The sequence below is a fragment of the Mauremys mutica genome, chromosome 2, assembly GCF_020497125.1.
Source record: "Mauremys mutica isolate MM-2020 ecotype Southern chromosome 2, ASM2049712v1, whole genome shotgun sequence".
NCBI classification, from domain to species: domain Eukaryota; kingdom Metazoa; phylum Chordata; order Testudines; family Geoemydidae; genus Mauremys; species Mauremys mutica.
Window position 1 is genome coordinate 288233962 of NC_059073.1, and position 21699 is coordinate 288255660.

Here is a 21699-nt window from a genome sequence, read left to right on the forward strand (position 1 = left end):
CTGTGTTATGCAGGAGGTCAGACTAGACAGGAACATAGGATCGAAAGGGACTTCCTAGGTTATTAATTCCACTCCCCTGTTATTGCAGGCAACCCCATCATATAATCCCACTGATAAATTTACCAAGCTCCATCTTAAAATTAGTTAGCTGGTTTGCCTCCACTCCTCTAATTGGGAAGCTGTTGCAAAACCTCAGTCCTCTGATGGTTCTAATTTCCAGCCTAAATGTATTAATGGCCAATTTATTCCCATTTGTTCTTGTGCCAACATTGCCCTTTAGCTTAAATAGCTCTTCTCCCCACCCCGCACCCCCAACCGGTGTTCACTCTCTGATGTATTTAGAGTGAGCAATCATATGATCATAATGGCATCTCCTATCCTTAAAATCTACAAAGCTATGAAAAGGTGAAACTCCCCCTCTCAGTTTAATATTTGATCTGTCTTCTATTGGAGCAATAGATAGTATACGTTGCCCTTGCAAAGGATGGATCTGATGATCTGCAACTGCTGAGTCCACATTAGTTCCTTGCGAAAGGAAGCTCGTGTGTTAGAAAGCAGACAGATCTCTACAGTTCTAATGGATCTGTCTCCACTAAATTTGCCTAATGCCTGGCACAATTGATGGCCTGCAAATGCCACTCACCTGATCTAACAGGAAATAACTTTGAGAACCTCAGATATTGTTTTTAGAGCAGACCAAGCAATTTACATGGGGTCAAACTCACCTAATCCTGGCCTTTTACTTTCCTGCAACTTTGAAATTTTCATGACTTGCAAGGAAAACCTGAAAGTTATGGATGAAACTGATCTCAGGTAAATTTGGGTGGGACATCAGGAAAACAGTCCTATGAATGAGGTCATCTTAGACCTGGAACCATCTCTAAAAGGAAGCACCACTTTTTCCTCTTTGCTTGGGAGACAGGCTTCAGATAGTCCTGTTTCAAAGAGGACCATAGTTTGAAATTATTTATTTGTATTGTGACTGTATGCATTATGCATAATTTTACCATGACCATGTACGGGATGCATTTAGCTGGAGGGAAATCATCGTTTCTGACTCCCACATGAGATCCTGCAAGGTGAGCCCAAGTTACTTTTGTTTGCAAAGCTGAAAATATGAATAGCTGTAATGATATTCAAGTCATGGATGGATTTTTTTTCAGAAGAGGAGAGGAGGAGTATTAATAGGGACATCGGAAGAAGTGGGGGGTTTTACCCACAAAAGCTTATGCCCAAATAAATCAGTTAGTCTTTAAGGTGCCACCGGACTCCTCAGTATTAATAGGGTTACCCTCTTTGTCTTGTTTGCCACCACCACCACGTGGGGCAATGAATACTACAGAAAGATGGATCAGATGCTCCAAAACATCATTTTTATGGTGTATTGGAATCTGTGTTAAAAATAACAAGAGATTTTTAAGTGTGAGGATTTCCTGGTCCTGCTTGCAAGTGAGGGGGCTCTGAGGGAAGCCATGTGACGTGGGTTATCTGAGTGAGTCTGCAGTCACCCACTCTAGGGTAAAGTGGGGTGAGCTGTGCCTCTCTCTTTTAGGGAGCAGCCTGCTTTGTCGCTCTCTGTTTTGGGGTTTTGAAGAGTTATTCTGAATTCTGAGAAATAAAGCATTGTAACATTGCAACCTTTCAACAAGAGTATTTTTGTTTTTTATCTAACGTCTTTGTGTGCATAATAGTTTTCGTCTCTAAATTTTATAATTTCACAATTAATCAAGGAATCCATAATATATTCCCAAGAGTAGGTTGTAATTTCCTTCATCTACTCCTGCAACAATTTGGGTCAAATTTCCCATAATGGTTGCACCTCTGCATTTGTTTGCAGATGTAAAATCTGCATTTGTATATACAGATCTGACGGGGCCCACCAGGTTTTACAGTGGGATTCCTCCATGGACTCCGATTAGAGTATAGTCAGACCAGAAAGGAAAAGGCCCAAATTCAGTTCTCTAGCTTTTACAAGAGTGTATCTCCATTAGTTTCAATGGAGATAATTATAATTTACATAAGTAGAATCAACATCAGAATCAGGATCACAGCTATCGGACTTAGATTTCATGTAGGTGAATCAACAAATTTAAAATTAGCAGACACTTCTGCAAACATGTCTCTGTGTTTTTGAGAAACCTACATTGGCCCAAACCCTAGATCTCAATACACATCAACCCTAAGCTCCTAGACTTTGGGAAAATTGCCATCTGGATTTGGATACATTCAGATTTTGCCACTGGAGCCTAAACCATATTATGGGGCAAACCAAACCCCTGATGAAGAACAGCCGTAAACTTCAAGAAAGTTTGGATCTGGCTCAATATCTGAACTCTGCAGCCGAGGCCCATATTTAATGGTAACTTTAGTGATATATTTCCTTCTTAAACAATGCTCCCTATATTGTTAGTAATTATAAGGAGATATTTTATATTTATATTTTATATTTTATAATTGGAGATATACCCATCTCCTAGAACTGGAAGGGACCTTGAAAGGTCATCGAGTCCAGCCCCCTGCCTTCAAGCTCTATAGGGAAGTATGATTAGCATCAAAACGTCAGTGCTTTTGAAAACCCCGCCCCATAGTGCAGATGGGAAAACTGAGTCCAGGAATGCTATTTGCCTACGTCTGTAGAGGAAGTCAGAGGCAGACCTGGATTTACAGTGCAGGAGTTCTTGGCTCCTAGTCTATTGCTCAGGTGATGGGAGTGAAATTCACCCCATGCACGCAGCCAGCGCAAGACTGACACCACTTAAGACCTAACAATAGTGCTGAAGCAGGACTTAAGAAGTGCCTAGCCCCTGGGCTGCTCCCTGCCCAGGTGAATTTCGCTCTTAGAGAAGTGTGACTGGTACAGTCATTAATGTGAGCAACTTTCCTCCTTTCAAATATCCACCTGTGAAGCAGTGATGTGGTCACAGATTTGTTATAGGACTGAAGTTGCCTGTTCTCATCACCTCATGCTGCCTTTCGTGAATTTTCATCACAACCTCTTGAAAACATGTTCATTGAGATTTTTTTTTACCATCTAATCATAGACTAATCATAGAATATCAGGGTTGGAAGGGACCTCAGGAGATCATCTAGTACAACCCCCTGCTCAAAGCAGGACTAATCTCTGGACAGATTTTTACCAGCAAAGTCATAGCTTTTAGTGGTGAAATGACACTTTCCTGCCTCAGAAAATGGCCTTTTGTTTTTTTGCAAAAAGCATAGAGTGAAAACAAACTCACTTTTTCTGTCAACCCTACCAAAACGTTTACTTTCCCCATCAGTCACCAACGATTGACTCTTGGCCCTACTCTCAAAGTAGTGCTGTGCTCTTGTAACCTGCAGTAAGACAGCGTGGCTTTATGTCCCTCCAGTGGCTGGTCCACATAGAACGTTTCTGAGTTTGCTACTGCTTACAGCTAAAGGATTGGCGGAAGATTTTGGTCAATGGGAGACAGGCTCTTAGGAGCTTTTGACAACCCCAGTAGGTGCCTATTTGCATCTTTAGGCATCTAACTACCTTTAAAAAGCTGGCCGCAAATCCTTTCCCCTAAGTGGTACAGACTCATGCTTACAGATTGGGATTTCCAGGTTCAATCCCCGTTAACAACCCCTCAATGGGATCATTCCACTGTGCTAGTAACACCGCAGGCCTTTTGAAATCACGTTCCCAATACATTGTGCACCACCCACCAGAGCATAAAATGCAGCTGCAAACACTCCAGATGAAATCACCAGCACCATCAGGCAGGATTTATTTTAGCCCACACAAACAAAAATCTTTAGGGGGTGGGAACAAAAAGGGAAGGAGAAACCTATTGGATTCTCTCTCTTACCCTGGACAGTCAGTTCCGCGATGGTCCTGCTTCCCTCCTTCATTTCACAGATGTAGACGGCATCATCGTCCGTGGTGACATTCTGGACGGTGAGCCGGCGGTACGTTCCCTCTTCTTCAATGTTGTACTTCTTGCTCTGCTGGAGTTTGGTCTCCTCCTTGAACCAGGCAGTTTCAGTGCTAGGGACGGGCACCTCACACTGGAAGGTGGCAGATTCTTTCTCCTGAACTTCAACATCCTTCAGTTTTGTCTTGAACGGTATTGTGGGCTCTTAGAAATGAGACAAAGGAACAAGAACTTGTGACATCATTGGGGCATCTAATGTGCAAGTAAGTTCATAGAAAAGGATATGCGTTATTCATCATTACTGTTGTTATTATTTGCATGGTGTCTAGAGGCCCTAATCAGGGATCATGCCCCGTTATCCTGGGCGCTGTACGAACATGCAATAAACAGACAGTCCTGGCCTTGCAGAACTTACATTCCCTGTTAGTGACAGGACACAACAGGTGAATAAAAAACACTAAACAAGTGGGGATCTGGGGGAGATAGGACAAGGTAACATTGAGCTGAGTCCACTATTGAGCTGCCAGGGATTGCACCGTTATCACCCAGCATTGTTCTGTAGGCATCCCAGCAGAGGGTGAGCGTACGGGAGGGGGACAAAGTAGTGGCTTTGTAGATTATTTTCAGGGAGTTTGTTCCACATACAAGGGTCGGTGTAGGAGAAAGCACGAAAGTGCTTGGAAGGAGACATGGACCAATGGGTGACACAGGTTGGCAATACTGGTGGAACAAATACTGCAGTCAACTCCACGCTAATCAATCTGACAGGTAGGGCAAGACTAAATTATTAATGGTCTTTACGATAAGGCCAGTGAGCATGTGGCTTGCATGGCGGGGAAGAGGCAGCCACTGGTGGGACTCCGAGCAGATGATGTAGTCAGAACAATGGGCCGGGATGATCTTATGCAGCAACGCAGATCTGGAAATGTTTGCTCTGTGTGCTTTGGAAACTTGGCCTAATAAATCCAAGTCTGTCTAGGCAGCTGAAGCCGGACAAGATGACATGAACAGGTTTTGTAAAATTCCACGCCATGCCAGGTCATGGCCTCTCAAGAAGAGCATAACAACTGTCCCTGCACATTTTTTTGTATGAGGCACTCAGAGCACTTTATGAAGGGGGGGAGGAGTAAAGATTATTATCCACATATTATAGGTGGGGAAACAGAGATAGAGAGGTGATGTGACTGTGGTGGAACAGGGAATTGCACTCAGGTCTCCCATGCCATAGGCTAGTGCTCTAACCACTGGACCATCCTTCCTCACTGACAAGATCAGAACTAGGACTCAAACCCAAGTCACCTAACTCCTCCATCACTGCCTTGGCCATTGGGCCACATTGTTCCTATTTAGGTAGAAAACGGGTTAGAACAGAAGTGCTGAAGCTGATACAGTGCATTAAGGGGATACATTTTGCAAACAAAATGAAGGGATTCATTCACACCGTTTCCACTGAATATTAACAGCAGCTATGCAGCTAAATCATCAGACAATGCTTTGAAAGCGCAGCCCTAGCACTTTCTAATATTCTGATACACAACTGGGGAGAGATAAATTGACACCTGGTGAAGGCTGTAGGAACAGGTTCTGATAAGAGCAACTGTAAGGTGCTCTGGGGACGTAACATTGCAAGAATGGGCTAATGCACATCAGCACTTTCTCTCTACTGGGTGGAACATCAGAGCCCAGAAAAGGACCATTTAATACTCTTGGAGCTGGAGGCCCACAGAGATTAGGCCCTAAACCATCCTGGATTTGTGCTTGGGAGGCAGGGAGCCTCCAGGCTGTAAACTTCAGAGGCGTGTGGAATATACTTTTGGAAACGAGGTTGTTCAACCCACATGCCTCGTATCTCAGCACAAAAGGCATAAAACAGCATCCCCTTCGGGGAGGAAAGGCTAAAGTACACACCCGCCTGCTGTGGCAGGGAAAGAAGGTGAGAGCCTGTCTCCCAGCATGCAACACTTCCTCCTGCCTGCTGCACAGTGCACCTTCTAAAAGCAGCTCTGCCAGTAACCCACCAGTCACTGTCAGGGAGTGGAGGGGGGGTGTGGAAGCTTCCTGCGAATGGGGGATGGGAGGCAAGAGGGAGAGGAGGGGCAGTGAAGGGAGATACTGAGACTCGGCACGGGGAGGCCAGTGAGCTCCAGGCTGCAAAGAAGGGTCCCGGGGGTTCCTACCTGCTCCCGGGGCTGTTCCCAGCCACTCTGGGTCCCACTCTCTGCCTCCACCCTGCCTAGGTGTGCATGAGTTTACATGGTACAGCGCCCCCACAAAGGGCCTCATAGAGAGGCCAATCTACGTTTATTTAAGGGAGTCAAAGCTAATGTAACATAAACCTTCTCTGACCCATTCAGCATGTAAGTTATATTCCTCCCACTAACTGACATGAACCTTGCACCCCACTTCCTGTCACCTCTGAATCTGTCCCTCTGGGAGTTTGAGCTGATGTAACTGATACGCTAAGAGGCAAGGACCAAGGGGCAGAGCAGGAAAGCAAAAACCAGAGTGTAAGACTCCAGGAGTCAAATTCAGAGATGATGTATAAATTAGAATTTGTGTACACAGAAACACTTGCCTCAGGAAAAATTAATCTTAATTAACTTTTAAAGAGGATTAGTTAAATTGCATTAAATCCCTGTCTGGACACTCTTATTCAGCATTAAAGTGACCTTAATTCAATTAAGAATAAGAATCCAAATTAAATTAAGGCAACTTTATTACTGAATAAGAGCATCTACACAAGGGCTTTATGCAGCTGAACTAATCTACTTTACAGTCAGACCTTTAGATACATTTTCCTGGTTGTCCCCGTGTACAGCAGGGTGTTAATCTAAGGGATTGCAATTTACATGCTGAGGGCATCAAAAGAAAGTGTAAGATACACCAGTTTCGATTTACTTCTCGATGTGAAGCAATCGGTCAAATTCTACATCTTTATCAGTTCCGTTTTCTTTACAATTGCAGAATAGTATCTATAAGAAAATAGGTGCAATTCTATTTGTGGCCGATCAGGCTCACATATACCCTCCAAAAATAGCATAGTGTTGTATAGAATCATAGAAGGGTTGGAAGAGACCTCAGGAGGTCATCTAGTCCAACCCCCTGCTCAAAGCAGGACCAACCCGAACTAAATCATCCTAGCCAGGGCTTTGTCAAGCCAGGCCTTAAAAACCTTTAAGGATGGAGATTCCACCACCTCCCTAGGTAACCCATTCCAATGCTTCACAACCCTCCTAGTGAAAGAGTTTTTCCTAATATCCAACCTAGACCTTCCCCACTGCAACTTGAGACCATTGCTCCTTGCTCTGTCATCTGCCACCACTAATAACAACCTAGCTCCATCCTCTTTGGAACCTCCCTTCAGGTAGTTGAAGGCTGCTATCAAATCCCCCCTCACTCTTCTCTTCTGCAGACTAAATAACCCCAGTTCCCTCAGCCTCTCATACGTCATGTGCCTCAGCTCGGTAATCATTTTCGTTGCCCTCTGCTGGACTCTCTCCAATTTGTCCACATCCTTTCAGTAGTGGAGGGCCCAAAACTGGATGCAATACTCCAGTTGTGGCCTCACCAGTGCCAAATAGAGGGAAATAACCACTTCCCAATCTGCTGGCAATGCTCCTACTGATGCAGCCCAAGATGCCGTTAGCCTTCTTGGCAACAAGGGCACACTGTTGACTCATATCCAGCTTCTCATGCCACTGTAATCCTCAGGTCCTTTTCTGCAGAACTGCTGCTTAGCCAGTCAGTCCCCAGCCTGTAGCATGCATGGGATTCTTCTGTCCTAAGTGCAGAACTCTGCACTTGTCCTTGTTGAACCTCATTAGCTTTCTTTTAGCCCAATCCTCCAATTTGTCTAGGTCACTCTGGATCCTATCCTACCCTTCAGCATATCTACCTCTTCCCCCAGCTTAGAGTCATCCACAAACTTGCTGAGGGTGCAATCCATCCCATTATCCAGATCATTAATGAAGATGTTGAACAAAACCGGCCCCAGGACTGACCTCTGGAGCACTCCACTTGATACCGGCTGCCAACTAGACATGGAGCCATTGATCACTACCCGTTGAGCCCAACAATCTAGCCAACTGTCTATCCACCTTATAGTCCATTCATCCAATCCATACTTCTATAACTTGCTGGCAAGAATACTGTGGGAGACCATATCAAAAGCTTTGCTAAAGTCAAGATATATGACGTCCACTGCTTTCCCCATATCCACAGTGCCAGCTATCTCATCATAGAAGGCAATCATGTTGTTCAGGCATTTATATAATGATATGTGCTTTTATTTATGTATTTATTAATGTATGTATGTCAGGCATGTATGTGATATGTGCTGATATTTGTGTTATCCAACCACGAGGTGTCTGCATGTGCCATATAGAGTTCCAGGCAAAATGTGATCTTTGGTAAATAAGAGGGACAAAGCTGGATTGCAGAGTGGAAGCTGTTTTCATTAATAAATTTGAGACAGGTTTTAATTCTATGTATCATGACAAAAAGAAACAGTATTTTTCAATTCATCTCATACAAGTACTCTAGTGCAATCTCTTTATCGTGAAAGTACAATTTACAAATGTAGATTTTTTTTGTTACATAACTGCACTCAAAAACAAAACAATGCAAAACTTTAGATCCTACAAGTCCACTCAGTCCTACTTTCGTTCAGCCAATTGCTAACACAAACAAGTTTGTTTATATGTACAGGAGATAATGCTGCCCACTTCCTATTTACAATGTCACCAGAAAGTGAGAAAAGGCGTTCACATGGGACTTTTGTAGCCGGCATTGCAAGGTATTTATGTGCTAGATATGCTAATCATTCATATGCCCCTTCATGCTTCGGCCACCATTCCATCTGGCATATAAATATCTTGTGGCGCCGGCTACAACAGTGCCATGAGAACACCTGTTCTCACTTTCAGGTGACATTGTGGACAAGAAGCGAGCAGCATTACCTCCTGCAAATGTAAACAAACTTGCTTTTCTGTACGCAATTCAACATTTGTAATTCAACTTTCATGATAAAGAGATTGCACTACAGTACTTGTATGAGGTGAACTGAAAAACATTATTTCTTTTGTTTTTTACAATGCAAATATTTGTAATCAAAAATAAATATAAAGTGAGCACTGTACACTTTGTATTCTGTGTTATAATTGAAATCAATATATTTGAAAAGGTAGAAAACATCCAAAAATATTTAAATAAATGGTATTCTATTATTGTTTAACAATGTGATTAATCATGATTAATTTTTTAATCGTGCGATTAATTGTAATTATTTTTTTTTATTACTTGACAGCCCTAATCCAACACTTCCCTATTTGGTCCACCTGTCCCCTCCCGTCTGACATCTAGATTGTAAGCTCATTGGGGCTCTTCGTTTTTACTTGATTTTTACAACACCGAGCACAATGGGACCCTGATCCTTGATTGGAGTTCCTAGGCATTATTGTAATATAGGTCATACTTTATATTAAGTTTCCATTCATAAATGATTAATAAATTATCACTAGATGTTATCAGAACGTTACAGACATGAGTAGCATTTGATACAAAGAATTATTAGCACATCGGTAAAAGGTGTTCTAAATGGTTAAACGTTATGGTTATAAACAACCAATTGGCCTATCAAAGCAGCAGAGAGTCCTGTGGCACCTTATAGACTAACAGACGTATTGGAGCACGAGCTTTTGTGGGTGAATACCACTACAACTTCCATGAAGCATGCATCCGACGAAGTGGGTATTCACCCACGAAAGCTCATGCTCCAATATGTCTGTTAGTCTATAAGGTGCCACAGGACTCTTTGCTGCTTTCACAGATCCAGACTAACATGGCTACCCCTCTGAAAATTGGCCTACCAGACTCTATAACAGCTGATTAACCATTTTCCAAACATCTATTAATAATTTAGTCACTCTTTACAAGCAGAGACTTAATAAATAAAATAATAATGTAATAGTGATCATGATGATGGCAGACTTGGCAGACAATTATTTTCATTATTATAAGTTAGATATGATCATGGCTGAGAATGCCTAGTCTTGTGAGGACAACCAGGGTGCCTGGCAGTTCCACATCCTACCCACAAATAGTAATTCAGGTGGAGTGCAGGGTGGCAAATTTTCCCACTGTTTCAGTGAAGAAAAGCCATCAATTCCTGAGTTTGGATTCTGTAAAAAATTAGAGCTGGTCTGGAATTTTCCATCAGTTTTTTTTTTTTCCAGTGGAACATGTGGTTTCTTCTGCAACAACTACATTTTCCACAGGAAAATGTTGGTGTTGCTGACATTTTTCAATTTTCCATTAGGAAAATCTAAACTATTCATGTCAAGTTGACCAAAATCGAAACAGTTCAGTTTGTTCAACAAAATCAAAACTTTTAGTTTTGGCTCTGTTTGACATAAATCTTCATCCATCTGAGCCACTGCGGTGCCTCATGGGAGTTGAAGTTTGATTGCTTCATTCTTCCATTCTCCCCTATGGGCTGTGGTCTCCACCTGAACTATGTCTCCCATGATGCACTGAGGGCTTCCTTCTGTCTGAGTTGCAATGACTGCAGTGTATCATGAGAGATGTAGTCCAATTGGGTAGCTCAGCCCATACAGGAGAATGGGGGCACAGGGCACCTGCACTACAACTTCCATGAAGCATCGCAGCAGCTCAGGTGGCTGCAATGTACTGTCCAACTGAATCAAAAGGACATGTTTTGAAAGTTCCAATTAAAACATTTTTAGAACTTTTCATTCCACAAAAAAATTCATTGTTTCTATTTTTCATCTCAATTGGGGGTAAAACAAATGTCACAATATCAGAATTTCCTGCAGAATGAACATTCTGATTTTTCATCAGCTTTAGTACAAAATTCTTAGAAAAATGACTGCTGTGTTCTTATAGATTCTGGGCTGCTTACAAACACATGATCCACCCCCACTGACTCTGACTGCACTGAAAGGTTTTTCAAAGTCGTTATTAGGGTGCTATATAAATTACTTTTAAAATATTTATTTCTCTGCTCTTTTAAATTGTTTAGCATTTACTTGCCTTTTAATAGCCAATGCAAAGATATCCTTTATAGACATCACTGAATTCAACAATAAATCCCCCAAAGAAAGAAATACATGTAAAATATGAGGTTGAAAAAAAAAATCTGCCACCTAGTAAAATACTTGATAAAGACATCTTTCTAGACATGAATAATCAATAGTACACATGCCTGAGACATTGACAGGCCCCATAAATATGCCCGTATCAGTGTTCGTAGACATGTTGCAGGGTCATGTTCGCCAAAAGGTGGACACTTGGAGAACATTATTGCTGCTTCATCTTCATGAAGATGTGCTGCCCAAATGCCAGGCTATGGCACACAGATGATTATATAAATAATAGACTAAAGGTTCGCTTCTTCGTTACATCTTCTGGGGATGTGTTTTTTGGAGGGACTCATGGTGGCCACAAGGAGTCACTATCCAAAACTTAATTATAACCCTCACACACACATTTTCCATTCATTCTATCATAGATCAGAAAGCCTGAACAGAGTAACTGGAAGAAAGAAACAAACCATAAACATTTCCACTTTAGCTCTCTGACTCATTTGCGTTGCTTGACAATGAACACTGATAACTAATATTTTCCGCTGGGGCTATGATCAGGGATTTGGCAGTTGCATACTCTCCATGTCACAGGGACTAATGCTAGAGCTTCCAGAAGGAACGGATAAGACTGACACCATTCTAAAACCCTTTTCAATAATGCTATTTCTAGATGTTTTCCAGCACATCTAAATCTTTCCCTATTAACCATAGGGTTAGAAGGGACCGCAAGCGTCATCTAGTCTAACCCTTTTACACCCTGTAGATTTTATTTCCTTTATTATCTCTAATAATAAATCATAACACAACCTACAAATGTTTTCTTTTTTAAAAAAAATCTACTGGATCACATTCTTTCCTTCAATCCAAAATAACGTAAGATGAGGTATATGGGCAATGGATACAGGGCCTGATCCAAAACCCATTGAAGTCACTGGGTGTCTTTCCACTGAATTCAATGTGCTTTGTATCAGCCCCTAGAGGGCAGTGTTTGTTACCCCTAGCTCTGTACCCACATTCTCCTCATCCTCAGATACAAACAGTCAACAGTAATCCACATAGCTGCTAAAGTCCTCGAAGAGGGGCACCAGTGGGTGTCAAGTCTATTAGCAGGTTTGTCTGGCAGGGCAGCTGTATGAAACAACGTGCAATATTTCCAGCTTGTGATGCTCCATCCCTTAGTTTCTGTTTAAATGCCCAACAGATTCCAAATATGTGACCAGTTATATGACAGATAAATGTGCAACGATGGTTGAATAATGGGGAGAAACCCACTATATATATATATATAAAAATAAAAGAATTGTTCTTTAGGGAGGGGGCTGTTGGTCAAAATTTTGATTTTTTTTAAATTTTCCAACCGACTCTAAATAATAAGGCCGAGAACCTTCAATATGATCTGCTCAGGCAGAACCTGTTTGGCTCATATTGCAGGAATGAGGCCTTAAGGGATCAAGTCAAGTTCTAAACACTAAACAGGTTAAATATACAGACAGCAAAAGTGCAAAACTACTTGGATGTGTTGGCTCCCCGTTCTCCTCCCCACCCCCTTGCCCCCCACATCACAGACACAAGACATGGACAGAAAAATGGGCTGAACTGCCTAACCGGTTTCTTTTCTTCCTTTTTTTAAAGTGAAAATTAGCCTATTTTTGGCTTCCTTCAAAAATGCGAGGGATTTTCATTTCTGGTATATTTTAGTGTAAAAAAAAAAAGTGTGAGCAGATTTCATCAACATTTCACAAAAGAAAAAGAAAAAAAGGGGAGGATAAAATTTGCAAAATTGCATAAAAATAACTATCCATTTGCTAAGGGAAAAGTGTAGGATCTCTGTCTGTGTGACCTGGGGCTCCTGGTTTAGGAGAATTTGCAATAAAATCAGAAGGGCATATTTCCTTCCAGGTTTATAAAGAGATTGATATTTTGAGGCCTGTCTCCTGCTTTCCTCTTCAAGGGGAACTCACCCAATTGCATTCATTTTTCAGCGAACTGAGTGCTGGTAAGAGTGCTCAGTTTGACATCCCTGGAGACAGCAGTCGCCTGTTCAGCCCACACAACGGGGACAGCATGGGCAGGAACAGGGCAAGCTGCCCCAACGCCACACCTCTGACTGGGAGAGACCGGTTCTAGGGGTGAAAGAGCAAAATGGGCCTCTAGGCCCATTCAGGCCTTGGCCCCTCTGCTGAATCTGCCTGCAAGGGACCCAGCGATGCGGCCCTATCGTTTGTGAGGACGCCTGCCGACCCAGAACGCGACAGAGGCTGGCCATCGGACAGCTATTGGATTGAAGCAAGCTGCCATGACTGCATGTTCCAGTGTCCGAAACAGGTGAGCAGACTGGCTTCCCGCCAAGCCCTTGCAGGAGGAGCATTCCCAGCGAGCCCTCTGTGGAAGACAGGGCGAGCGGCGCGCTGGGCTTGTGAATGGCAGGCTGCTATTGTGTGGGCTGGAATTTGGCCTTTAGCTTGATGTCCCAGTGGGAGCCATCCCTGCATTCAGGGGCTCTGGCATTATGCCTGGCCTTGTGGGATGGATACCCAAGGCCGGGATTTCCTTGCACCCCCAAATTGAGCCCCTGCTCAATGGCCAGGCCCCGAGTCCCATCCTTTGAGGTGCTGGCCACCTCCTGGGAGAGGCCAAGCGCCCTCACTGAAATCAACAGGAGCCGAGGACGTTCTGGACATCGCTTAGCGCCTCACAGGACTGAGCCCCCCGGGTCTCCTCCCATCACATTGAAAGGGAAGTTTGCCATGGAGCTCCATGGGAGCAGGAGTGGGCCCCATATGGAGCAGCAGCAATGGACTCTGGAGATGAGTCCCTTGGATTTTCCCTGACCGGAAAGACAGTGCCTGTGACTCCAGGCCATAAGCTGGGGGCGGGGGTGGAGCTCAAACCTGGGAAAAACTGGAGCCTGAAAAAAAGTAAATTGAGGCTATTAAAGGACACTGGGTAGAGAACATGAAAACCTTATTCAGTCTTAATTAAAGCAAATGTATTGTGTTGCTAATTCTTGTGATTTTATTGTGTGCCTTGCTCTATTTGTTGTTTTCCTGAAAGCCCCAGCTCCTGCAGTCATGTGATTATATTAGACCCTCCGCTTGCATTTTTTTTAAAAGTAAGTTTCTGGTCTTCATGGCTGCAAAGAAAAACTTGAAAAGATGAACCATAAAGACTTACAAACACCAAAACAACCCAACCCACAGTGGGCAAATAAAAAGAACCCAACATTATTATTTTTTAAAAATCTCGTTATTTTTGGAGTCTTACTCATGATTTTTGAATACTTAGGGTTAGCAATGCTGCATACAGTATCTTTTCAAATGCTGATTTGCAAAATGCACTTGTTTTAGAATCCTGTACAGTATTAAAGATAATAGAGAATGTGCTGAAAAACTGTCACGTAATTTAATGCAGAACTCTGTTCTATTGTTCCAGGTCATTTTTCCAGCAAGAAATCATTTTCCATGAAATTATTACGTTTGCATTAAAAAAATACAAAATAAAATTTTCATATGTAAATCCATTCTTCACAGGTACATTTTAGAGTGCAAATGGGTTACTCTGAAATTTTGCATAATGAGAGAACTGTTTAAAAATTCAAAACTGAGTAAGAAAACTTCCTTCATGGAGGAGTTCATTTAGTATTTGTCACACTCTTCTACCAGAATCTCATTCCATTTCCACTGAAGTCAATGGAAAGACTGTCAAGCAGGGTTTGCTGGCCTTTTAAGGGAGTTCCCAGGTCCATCTCTGCCCTGTTCCTGGCTTCTGCCCAGAACAAAGGCATTCTGGGGATGGTAGTTCCAGGGCACATGGAAATTGTAGGCCCTACAGCAAAGCATGCTGGGAAAAGGGCAGGAATAGAAGATAATGGTGAGAGATGGCTCGATTGAGAAGAGAGACCTAGGAGGGAGCCAGAGCTTTAGGGAGTCCAGGATAGACTGAGAGGACTTGGATGGAAGGAATTCCCTCTATAGCCATTTGGAAACAGTTGTGTGAGAGACTTGGATAAACCAAAGGGAGTAAAAACTAGAGACATTACTAGTTCTCCTGTCACTGAACCACATCCCCCCTTGTTCACATCCCCACTGATGACAAAGGGAGTAGCAACAGGGCCCAGTGGATAAGTAAACATAACCGCTCACCTCTGACAGTCACCAGCACGGAGCTGTAGGTCTGTCCCACCAGGTTGGAGGCTGTGCAGGTGTAAAGCCCGTTATCGACCTGCTTGCAGAAAAGGATCTTCAGCACGAAGTTCTCCTGTTCGTCCTCGTACACCATGTGCCGGCGCCCCTCTGCAATCACCTCGCCATCCTTCTTCCACACGATCTCCGGCTTGGGCTCTCCTGTCACATAACAGCTCAGCTTGGCGTGCTTCCCCTCGGTCACGTTGAAGGTACGCGTCAGCACCCCGAAGGTGGCGTTGCGGGCTGATTTGGCGGTGAGGCTGGCAGCCCTCTCATAATCCAGAGAAAGGCTGAGACCAATACTAGACAGCCCCTCTGTAGCGGAGTACATTGGGGCAGCCATGGAATCGGCGGCTGCGACTATGGATGTGTCCATCTTCCTGATTTCCTCGCGCCTCTTTTGCAAATGAGACAGCAAGGAGGCAGTCTTGCCATAGCCTGTGTCTAGATGGCTGCTGCTCAGACTGTAAGAACCATGGGTGTCCACCACCAGGGTGGCGGTAGCACTGGCAGAGCCAATGGGGTTCTCTGCCCGACACATGTATGTCCCACTATCCCCCAACCGAGCGCACTGGATCTTGAGAGCATTTGACTCCCCGAGGGACTCAATCTGGAAGCGGTTGGAGTCAGACCAGCCCCTCAAGTGCCTTCCATCTTTCTCCCAGTTCACAGAGAGAGGTGGGCTGCCCTGGACTTTACATTTGAACGTAACATCATCTCCCAGGGTCACTCTGATGGAGGAGGGTTTCTGGATGAAGTAAGGGGCCGATTCTGTCACCGTTGTCTCCTCCCCAACTTTGATACTGACAGCAGTGAAAGCTTCCCCAATGGTATTCTTGGCCCTGCAGATATACTGACCACTGTCCTCTAAGCTCAGGTCATAAATTGTTAGCCGGTACAGATCACCATCTTCCACCATTTTAAACCTTCCCCCCGACTGGATCGGAAGCTTATCCTTTTCCCAGTTCACCAGTGGGATGGGGTTTCCCACAATCTGGCAGCTCAGGGTGACATCCTTCCCCACCGACACCATGAAGGCCTTAGGCCGAGTCAGGAACCTTGGGGCTCCACTGAAGGAACTGTAATCCATCTTGGTTTCCTAGGAAAACAGAAGGACCAAGAGAAAGCTGATATACATGTGTGTGCACACAATGTCTGCTTTGTCTGTACCTAGTGATGCCAATATACTTATCACATAAAGCAACAAAATGAGCAATAGCTATCAGTCCACTGCATTTCCACCACCAATTTTGCATTATCAGTCAGCAAGTTTTAGGGACATTACAGATCTTTTATGGACAATTCAATTTGGGCTCAATGGTATTAATCACTTATGTAAAAAGGACAAGTGATTCCATCTACCGCAGGAATTACTATGTAAAATTCAAGGGCCTGTGTTGTGTAGGTGGTCAGACTAGATGATAGTAATGGCCCTTCTGGCCTTAGAATCTATGCACTAGCAAAACAAAGCAGCACTAATGGGTTATAATTTATGGACTGTTTTTTTTTTTTACCTAGGACCATCAGATACCCATGATATATTTATGGATTGGTGGGAATGTGACATCAAGGATACTTCTCCGTGCACTCTCTTCTCTTCGCACCCACCTTTGCATCGCTCTGTCTCCCCTTCATCTCTCAACGTGTTCTCCTCCTATCCTTTCATCAACATTTCCCCTTCATCTCTTTTTTATCCTCTTCATTCCCACCTTGCTCTGCTTTTCTCTTTATCCATTCTCTGTCCCTCTCCCTCCCCTTCCACATGTCTTGTCCTCTGTGGGCAGCAGAGAACATCGCGTTCATGGACTAGCATGGGTCTGAGAAGGACATTCCACCCAGCAGGGGGCAGTGTTTAGGAGGACAGACAGACAAGCCTAGTGCATTATTGGTGATACCCTCTTTATTCCCCAATTGCTATTTAAGACAACCATTTAACTCTGGCTAATTTCTCACTGAGGACCACTAGTGAGTGGCAGCCACTTGCACCTCCTGTAGAAAATGCAGAATAATGGCTTGAGCATTTCCAAAGGTGACTGCAAGTTTGAATCCAAATGGGTGTCAGGCTCCTCAAAAAAAGTTTGGCTGAAAGCTCTCGGAAAGATTTCTCATTTGTTGCCTGCCTACTTTGTGCTGCCTTAAATGCTTGCTGCGTAATAGCTCCCAGCTGTTCAAAGACAGATCAGCACAGAGAAAATAACTGAAGTACTGCTTGGAACTGAAGGTCAGGACAATTCTGACATTGCCTTGTCTTGAGAAAGTTAAAAGCAATTAGCAGCAGTGCTAATCATTCATGTAGTGTTCACACATACGCCTCTGCAGGACTGAAGAGCAACGTTACAGATATTAACCCATTTGAACTTCCCAATGGATTCCGCACAGCACAACATGTCCCCTTGGGAGCCTCCACACATTTCTTTACTAGCCCTGACATGGATTCCTGGCTGGCTGTTTTTCTGCTGCTGGGTGGAATCTCTTTTTCCTAAGTGAGAACGAGTGAAGGAGCTTCCTTCATGGATTTGGCTAGCAAATACAGGGAGGGCTACAGAGCTATCTAATGGCTGACAAGAGCAAAACTCCACTGGGAACATGATTAGCACGCACTATAGAGAACAAGCTTGCCAGCTATTGGATTCTTGGGAAGACCCCCTGAAATGATTTGAAGCCCTTAATCACTGTCGGTCCCAATTCAGTATGCTACTATATCTACTCAGTCCTATCATGCCAAAGAACCCTTCCCTGTTGGGGATTCTAATACCCATCGAGCTATCTTTGAGGCCTCTAATTAGTGATAATTGCCAATCTTTTTATGTCCTTGATTTTTTTTTACCTTCAGCTTCCCACACAAAGCAGTTCAATGACTGGCATGGTGGACTGCTGTTCATCTCAGTAACTCCGAAAGGAAACGTTAGGCAGTCAGTGGGACAGAAATATCCTCTATAATCCTGCAGCAGTTTGGCTTCCCCGCCTGCCACCAACCCACCCACCAAATCACCCAATGACAAATGCTCTCAGGATTCCCCCACACACACATCAGTAGGGCCAGGCCTAAAAATCTGCTTTAGTCTCTTGAGAGAAAGATTCACCATTTCTACAGCTGCTTTTTCCCCCTTCTCTCCTCTGACTCATATTTCAATGTTGACATCAGTTCTAAAATCAGCAAAACTGTCTGAGCAAGGAATCAGGACTCCTGGATTCTATTCCCAGTTCTGCCACTGGCCTGCTGCGTGACCTTGAACAAGTCACTTAGGCACACTGTGCCTCAGTTTCCCCTTCCACCCTTTGTCTGCCTTAGCTATTGACTGTAAACTCATCACTCTCACAATGTGTTTGCACAGCATCTAGCATCACTATACTACAAATAATGCATACAAATAAAAATGTATCATCAGTATCTGTTTCCCCAGTTGGAGATCAAAACGCCAGCCTCCCAAAAGCAATTAAATGTTGGTAAAGTGCTAGGAAATCATTGGATAAATGTAGATTCACAATTGCAGCAATTGTATTAATGTATTTACTATGATTATTTTTGAATGGGGAAATAATAAAGCTATCCGTGAAACTCTGGGAAGGCCTTAGAAGCCCACCTGGATCAAATAATTAATGTCATCTTCCTTTCATACACAAACTTTATAATGATAGTATTATTCATTAATAAAACATTATTTTCTCTTCCTTCCTGCAATGTGTCACTGTTCAAGCTCATTGGAAACTTTACATTTGACAGAAAATGGCTTTTTGACAAAACAGAATTTTTTGTGAAGAAAAAAATTCCTTTTTTGCTGAAAATGTTCAGGGTTTCATCAAAAAAAAATCCAAATTCCCCAAACCAATTTTTTTTTTCAGTTTTTGGCCACCAAAAACAGAAGGTTTTCAGTTTTAAACCCAAACACTTCCATGTTTGCTCTCTCAATGCCAAACAAGTAAATAAATATATAAAAAATTTAAAATAAAATAAAAAAGTACATTCAGTTTTCATTTTTTCAACAAAAAATGTTGAAGAAAATTTTCTATGAAAATGAAAACATTTTAACTGAAAATTTTCAAGGGGAAAAAAATGCATTTCCTGACCACCATTGCTTTCTGCTAGACCAGTGGTTCCCAAACTGGGGTTCGTGAACCCCTGGGGGTTTGTGAAATGTTATAGGGGGTTCTCAGGAAAATATTCCCTAATGGCAGCCAGAGCTGTCCTTAGGGACCCCGGGCAGCATGGGGCCAACAGCCCGGAGCCCCTGGACTTCCAAGAGCTAAGCAGATCAAAGCAAGCATATCTATCACTGAGGAGATTTAAACTTCAAGACTCCTTATAAGAAATGGAAAAGGAGGTGGATATTTTTTGCTGTTTTTAAAATTAAATAGGCAGCTAGTATTGTTTTTAAAATTATTATGAAGAACAAGTTTAAGCTTTGTTGTGTGTGTTTGCCTGGACTACTCAAGACCTGAATGCTTGTGTAGGAGGAATTATTTGAATTGGCTTCTTAAATACCTTCATGCTGTTTCACATCTGATACTCCTTGATGAAACATAGGTGCCTTGATACAAGCTACGAAAGTGAGATCTGGGAAGAGTGTTGCCATTTTCATAATGTAATAAAAATACTGTAGTAATAAATAGTGTATAATAAGCATGTCATATTTTTTTATATATTTCCATGAACACTGCTTTTATCATTTATACTCAGGTAAGGGGGAAAATCTCTGGAAATATTCATTTTTAGGAGCGGGTTCGCAAGACTTGACATCTTAGTGAAAGGGGTTCGCAGGTTGTTAAAGTTCGGCAACTATTGTGCTAGACAGAATGTTGGACCAGTTCCTGTGTGCATGACAGCTCTCTAGTGGCTGCAGTCTGAAGAGGAAGTGAACCCTAAAGCTACTACCACAGACTTCATAGGCTTTATACTGACTTTAGAAACCCACTTACACTACCCTCCTGAGATAGGGAGAAATGCAGCGTCAAGAAACATTGCTTGTCTAAAGTAAACATATAGGACCATGTCCCACATTGGCCTGTAGGTTTCTGCATGTATCTTTACCGCACCCTGTAGCTACTATGAAATTCAACTCCTTCACCACATTATTTTTTAATCTTTAAAATACATTTATCATAAATATTTGTAAAACTACAAGTGGGGAAATTACAGCAGTGGTTAAAAGATGTACATATGCACCCTGGGAGCAATCCAGAGCTCATTGAAGACAATAGCAATCGGGGAGGTCTCGGACGATTGGAAAAAGGCTAATGTAGTGCCCATCTTTAAAAAAAGGGAAGAAGAAGAATATGGGGAACTACAGACCACTCAGTCTCACCTCAGTCCCTGGAAAAATCGTGGAGCAGGTCCTCAAGGAATCCATTTTGAAGCACTTGGAGGAGAGGAATGTGATCAGGAACAGTCAACATGGATTCACCAAGGGCAAGTCATGCCTGACCAACTTGGTTGCTTTCTATGATGAAATAACTGGCGCTGTGGATATGGGGAAAGCAGTGGACGTGATATACCTTGACTATATTCTTGCTATTAAGTTAAAAAAGTCTGGATTGGATGAATGGACTATAAGGTGGATAGAAAGCTGGCTAGATCATCGGGCTCAATGAGTAATGATCAACAGCTTGATGTCTAGTTGGCAACCGGTATCAAGCAGAGTGTTCTGGGGCTGGTTTTGTTCAACATCTTCATTAATGATCTGGATGATGGGATGGATTGCACCCTCAGCAAGTTCGTAGATGACACTAAGCTGAGGGGAGAGGTAGATATGCTAAAGGGTAGGATAGGATCCAGAGTGACCTAGACAAATTGGACAATTGGGCTAAAAGAAATCTAATGAGGTTCAACAAGAACAAGTGCAGAGTCCTGCACTTCGGACGGAAGAATCCCATGGACTGCTACAGGCTGGGGACCAACTACCTAAGCAGCAGTTCTGCAGAAAATGACCTGGGGATTACAGTGGACAAGACGCTGGATATGAGTCAGCAATGTGCACTTGTTGCCAAGAAGGCTAACGACATCTTGGGCTGCATCAATTGGAGCATTGCCAGCAGATCGAGGGAAGTGATTATTCCCCTCTATTCGACACTGGTGAGGCCACATCTGGAGTATTGCGTCCAATTTGGGGCCTCCCACTACAGAAAGGATGTGAACAAATTGGAGAGAATCCAGCAGAGGGCAACGAAAATGATTAGGGGGCTGGGGCACATGACTTACAAGGAGAGGCTGAGGGAACTGGGGTTATTTAGTCTGCAGAAGAGAAGAGTGAGGGGGGATTTGATAGCAGCCTTCAACTACCTGAAGGGGGGTTCCAAAGAGGATGGATCTAGACTGTTCTCAGTGGTGGCAGATGACAGAACAAGGAGTAATGGTCTCAAGTTGCAGTGGGGGAGGTTTAGGTTGGATATTAGGAAAAACTTTTTCACCAGGAGGGTGGTGAAGCACTGGAATGGGTTGCCTAGGGAGGTGGTGGAATCTCCATGCTTAGAGGTTTTTAAGGCCCGGCGTGACAAAGCCCTGGCTGGGATGATTTAGTT

The 21699-nt window shown here is 43.2% G+C and overlaps 1 protein-coding gene across 1 annotated transcript in view; it reads right to left on the bottom strand.

Annotated features, from left to right (window-relative positions):
- The window catches only part of OBSCN (obscurin, cytoskeletal calmodulin and titin-interacting RhoGEF), a 301099-nt gene that overhangs the window by 263025 nt on the left and 16375 nt on the right, over nt 1-21699 (bottom strand). The window contains 4 exon segments of the mRNA XM_045004158.1: nt 3831-4100; nt 15142-15406; nt 15409-15426; nt 15545-16282. Of these exon segments, the coding sequence (XP_044860093.1) occupies nt 3831-4100; nt 15142-15406; nt 15409-15426; nt 15545-16273 (1282 nt within the window). The 5' untranslated portion in view covers nt 16274-16282.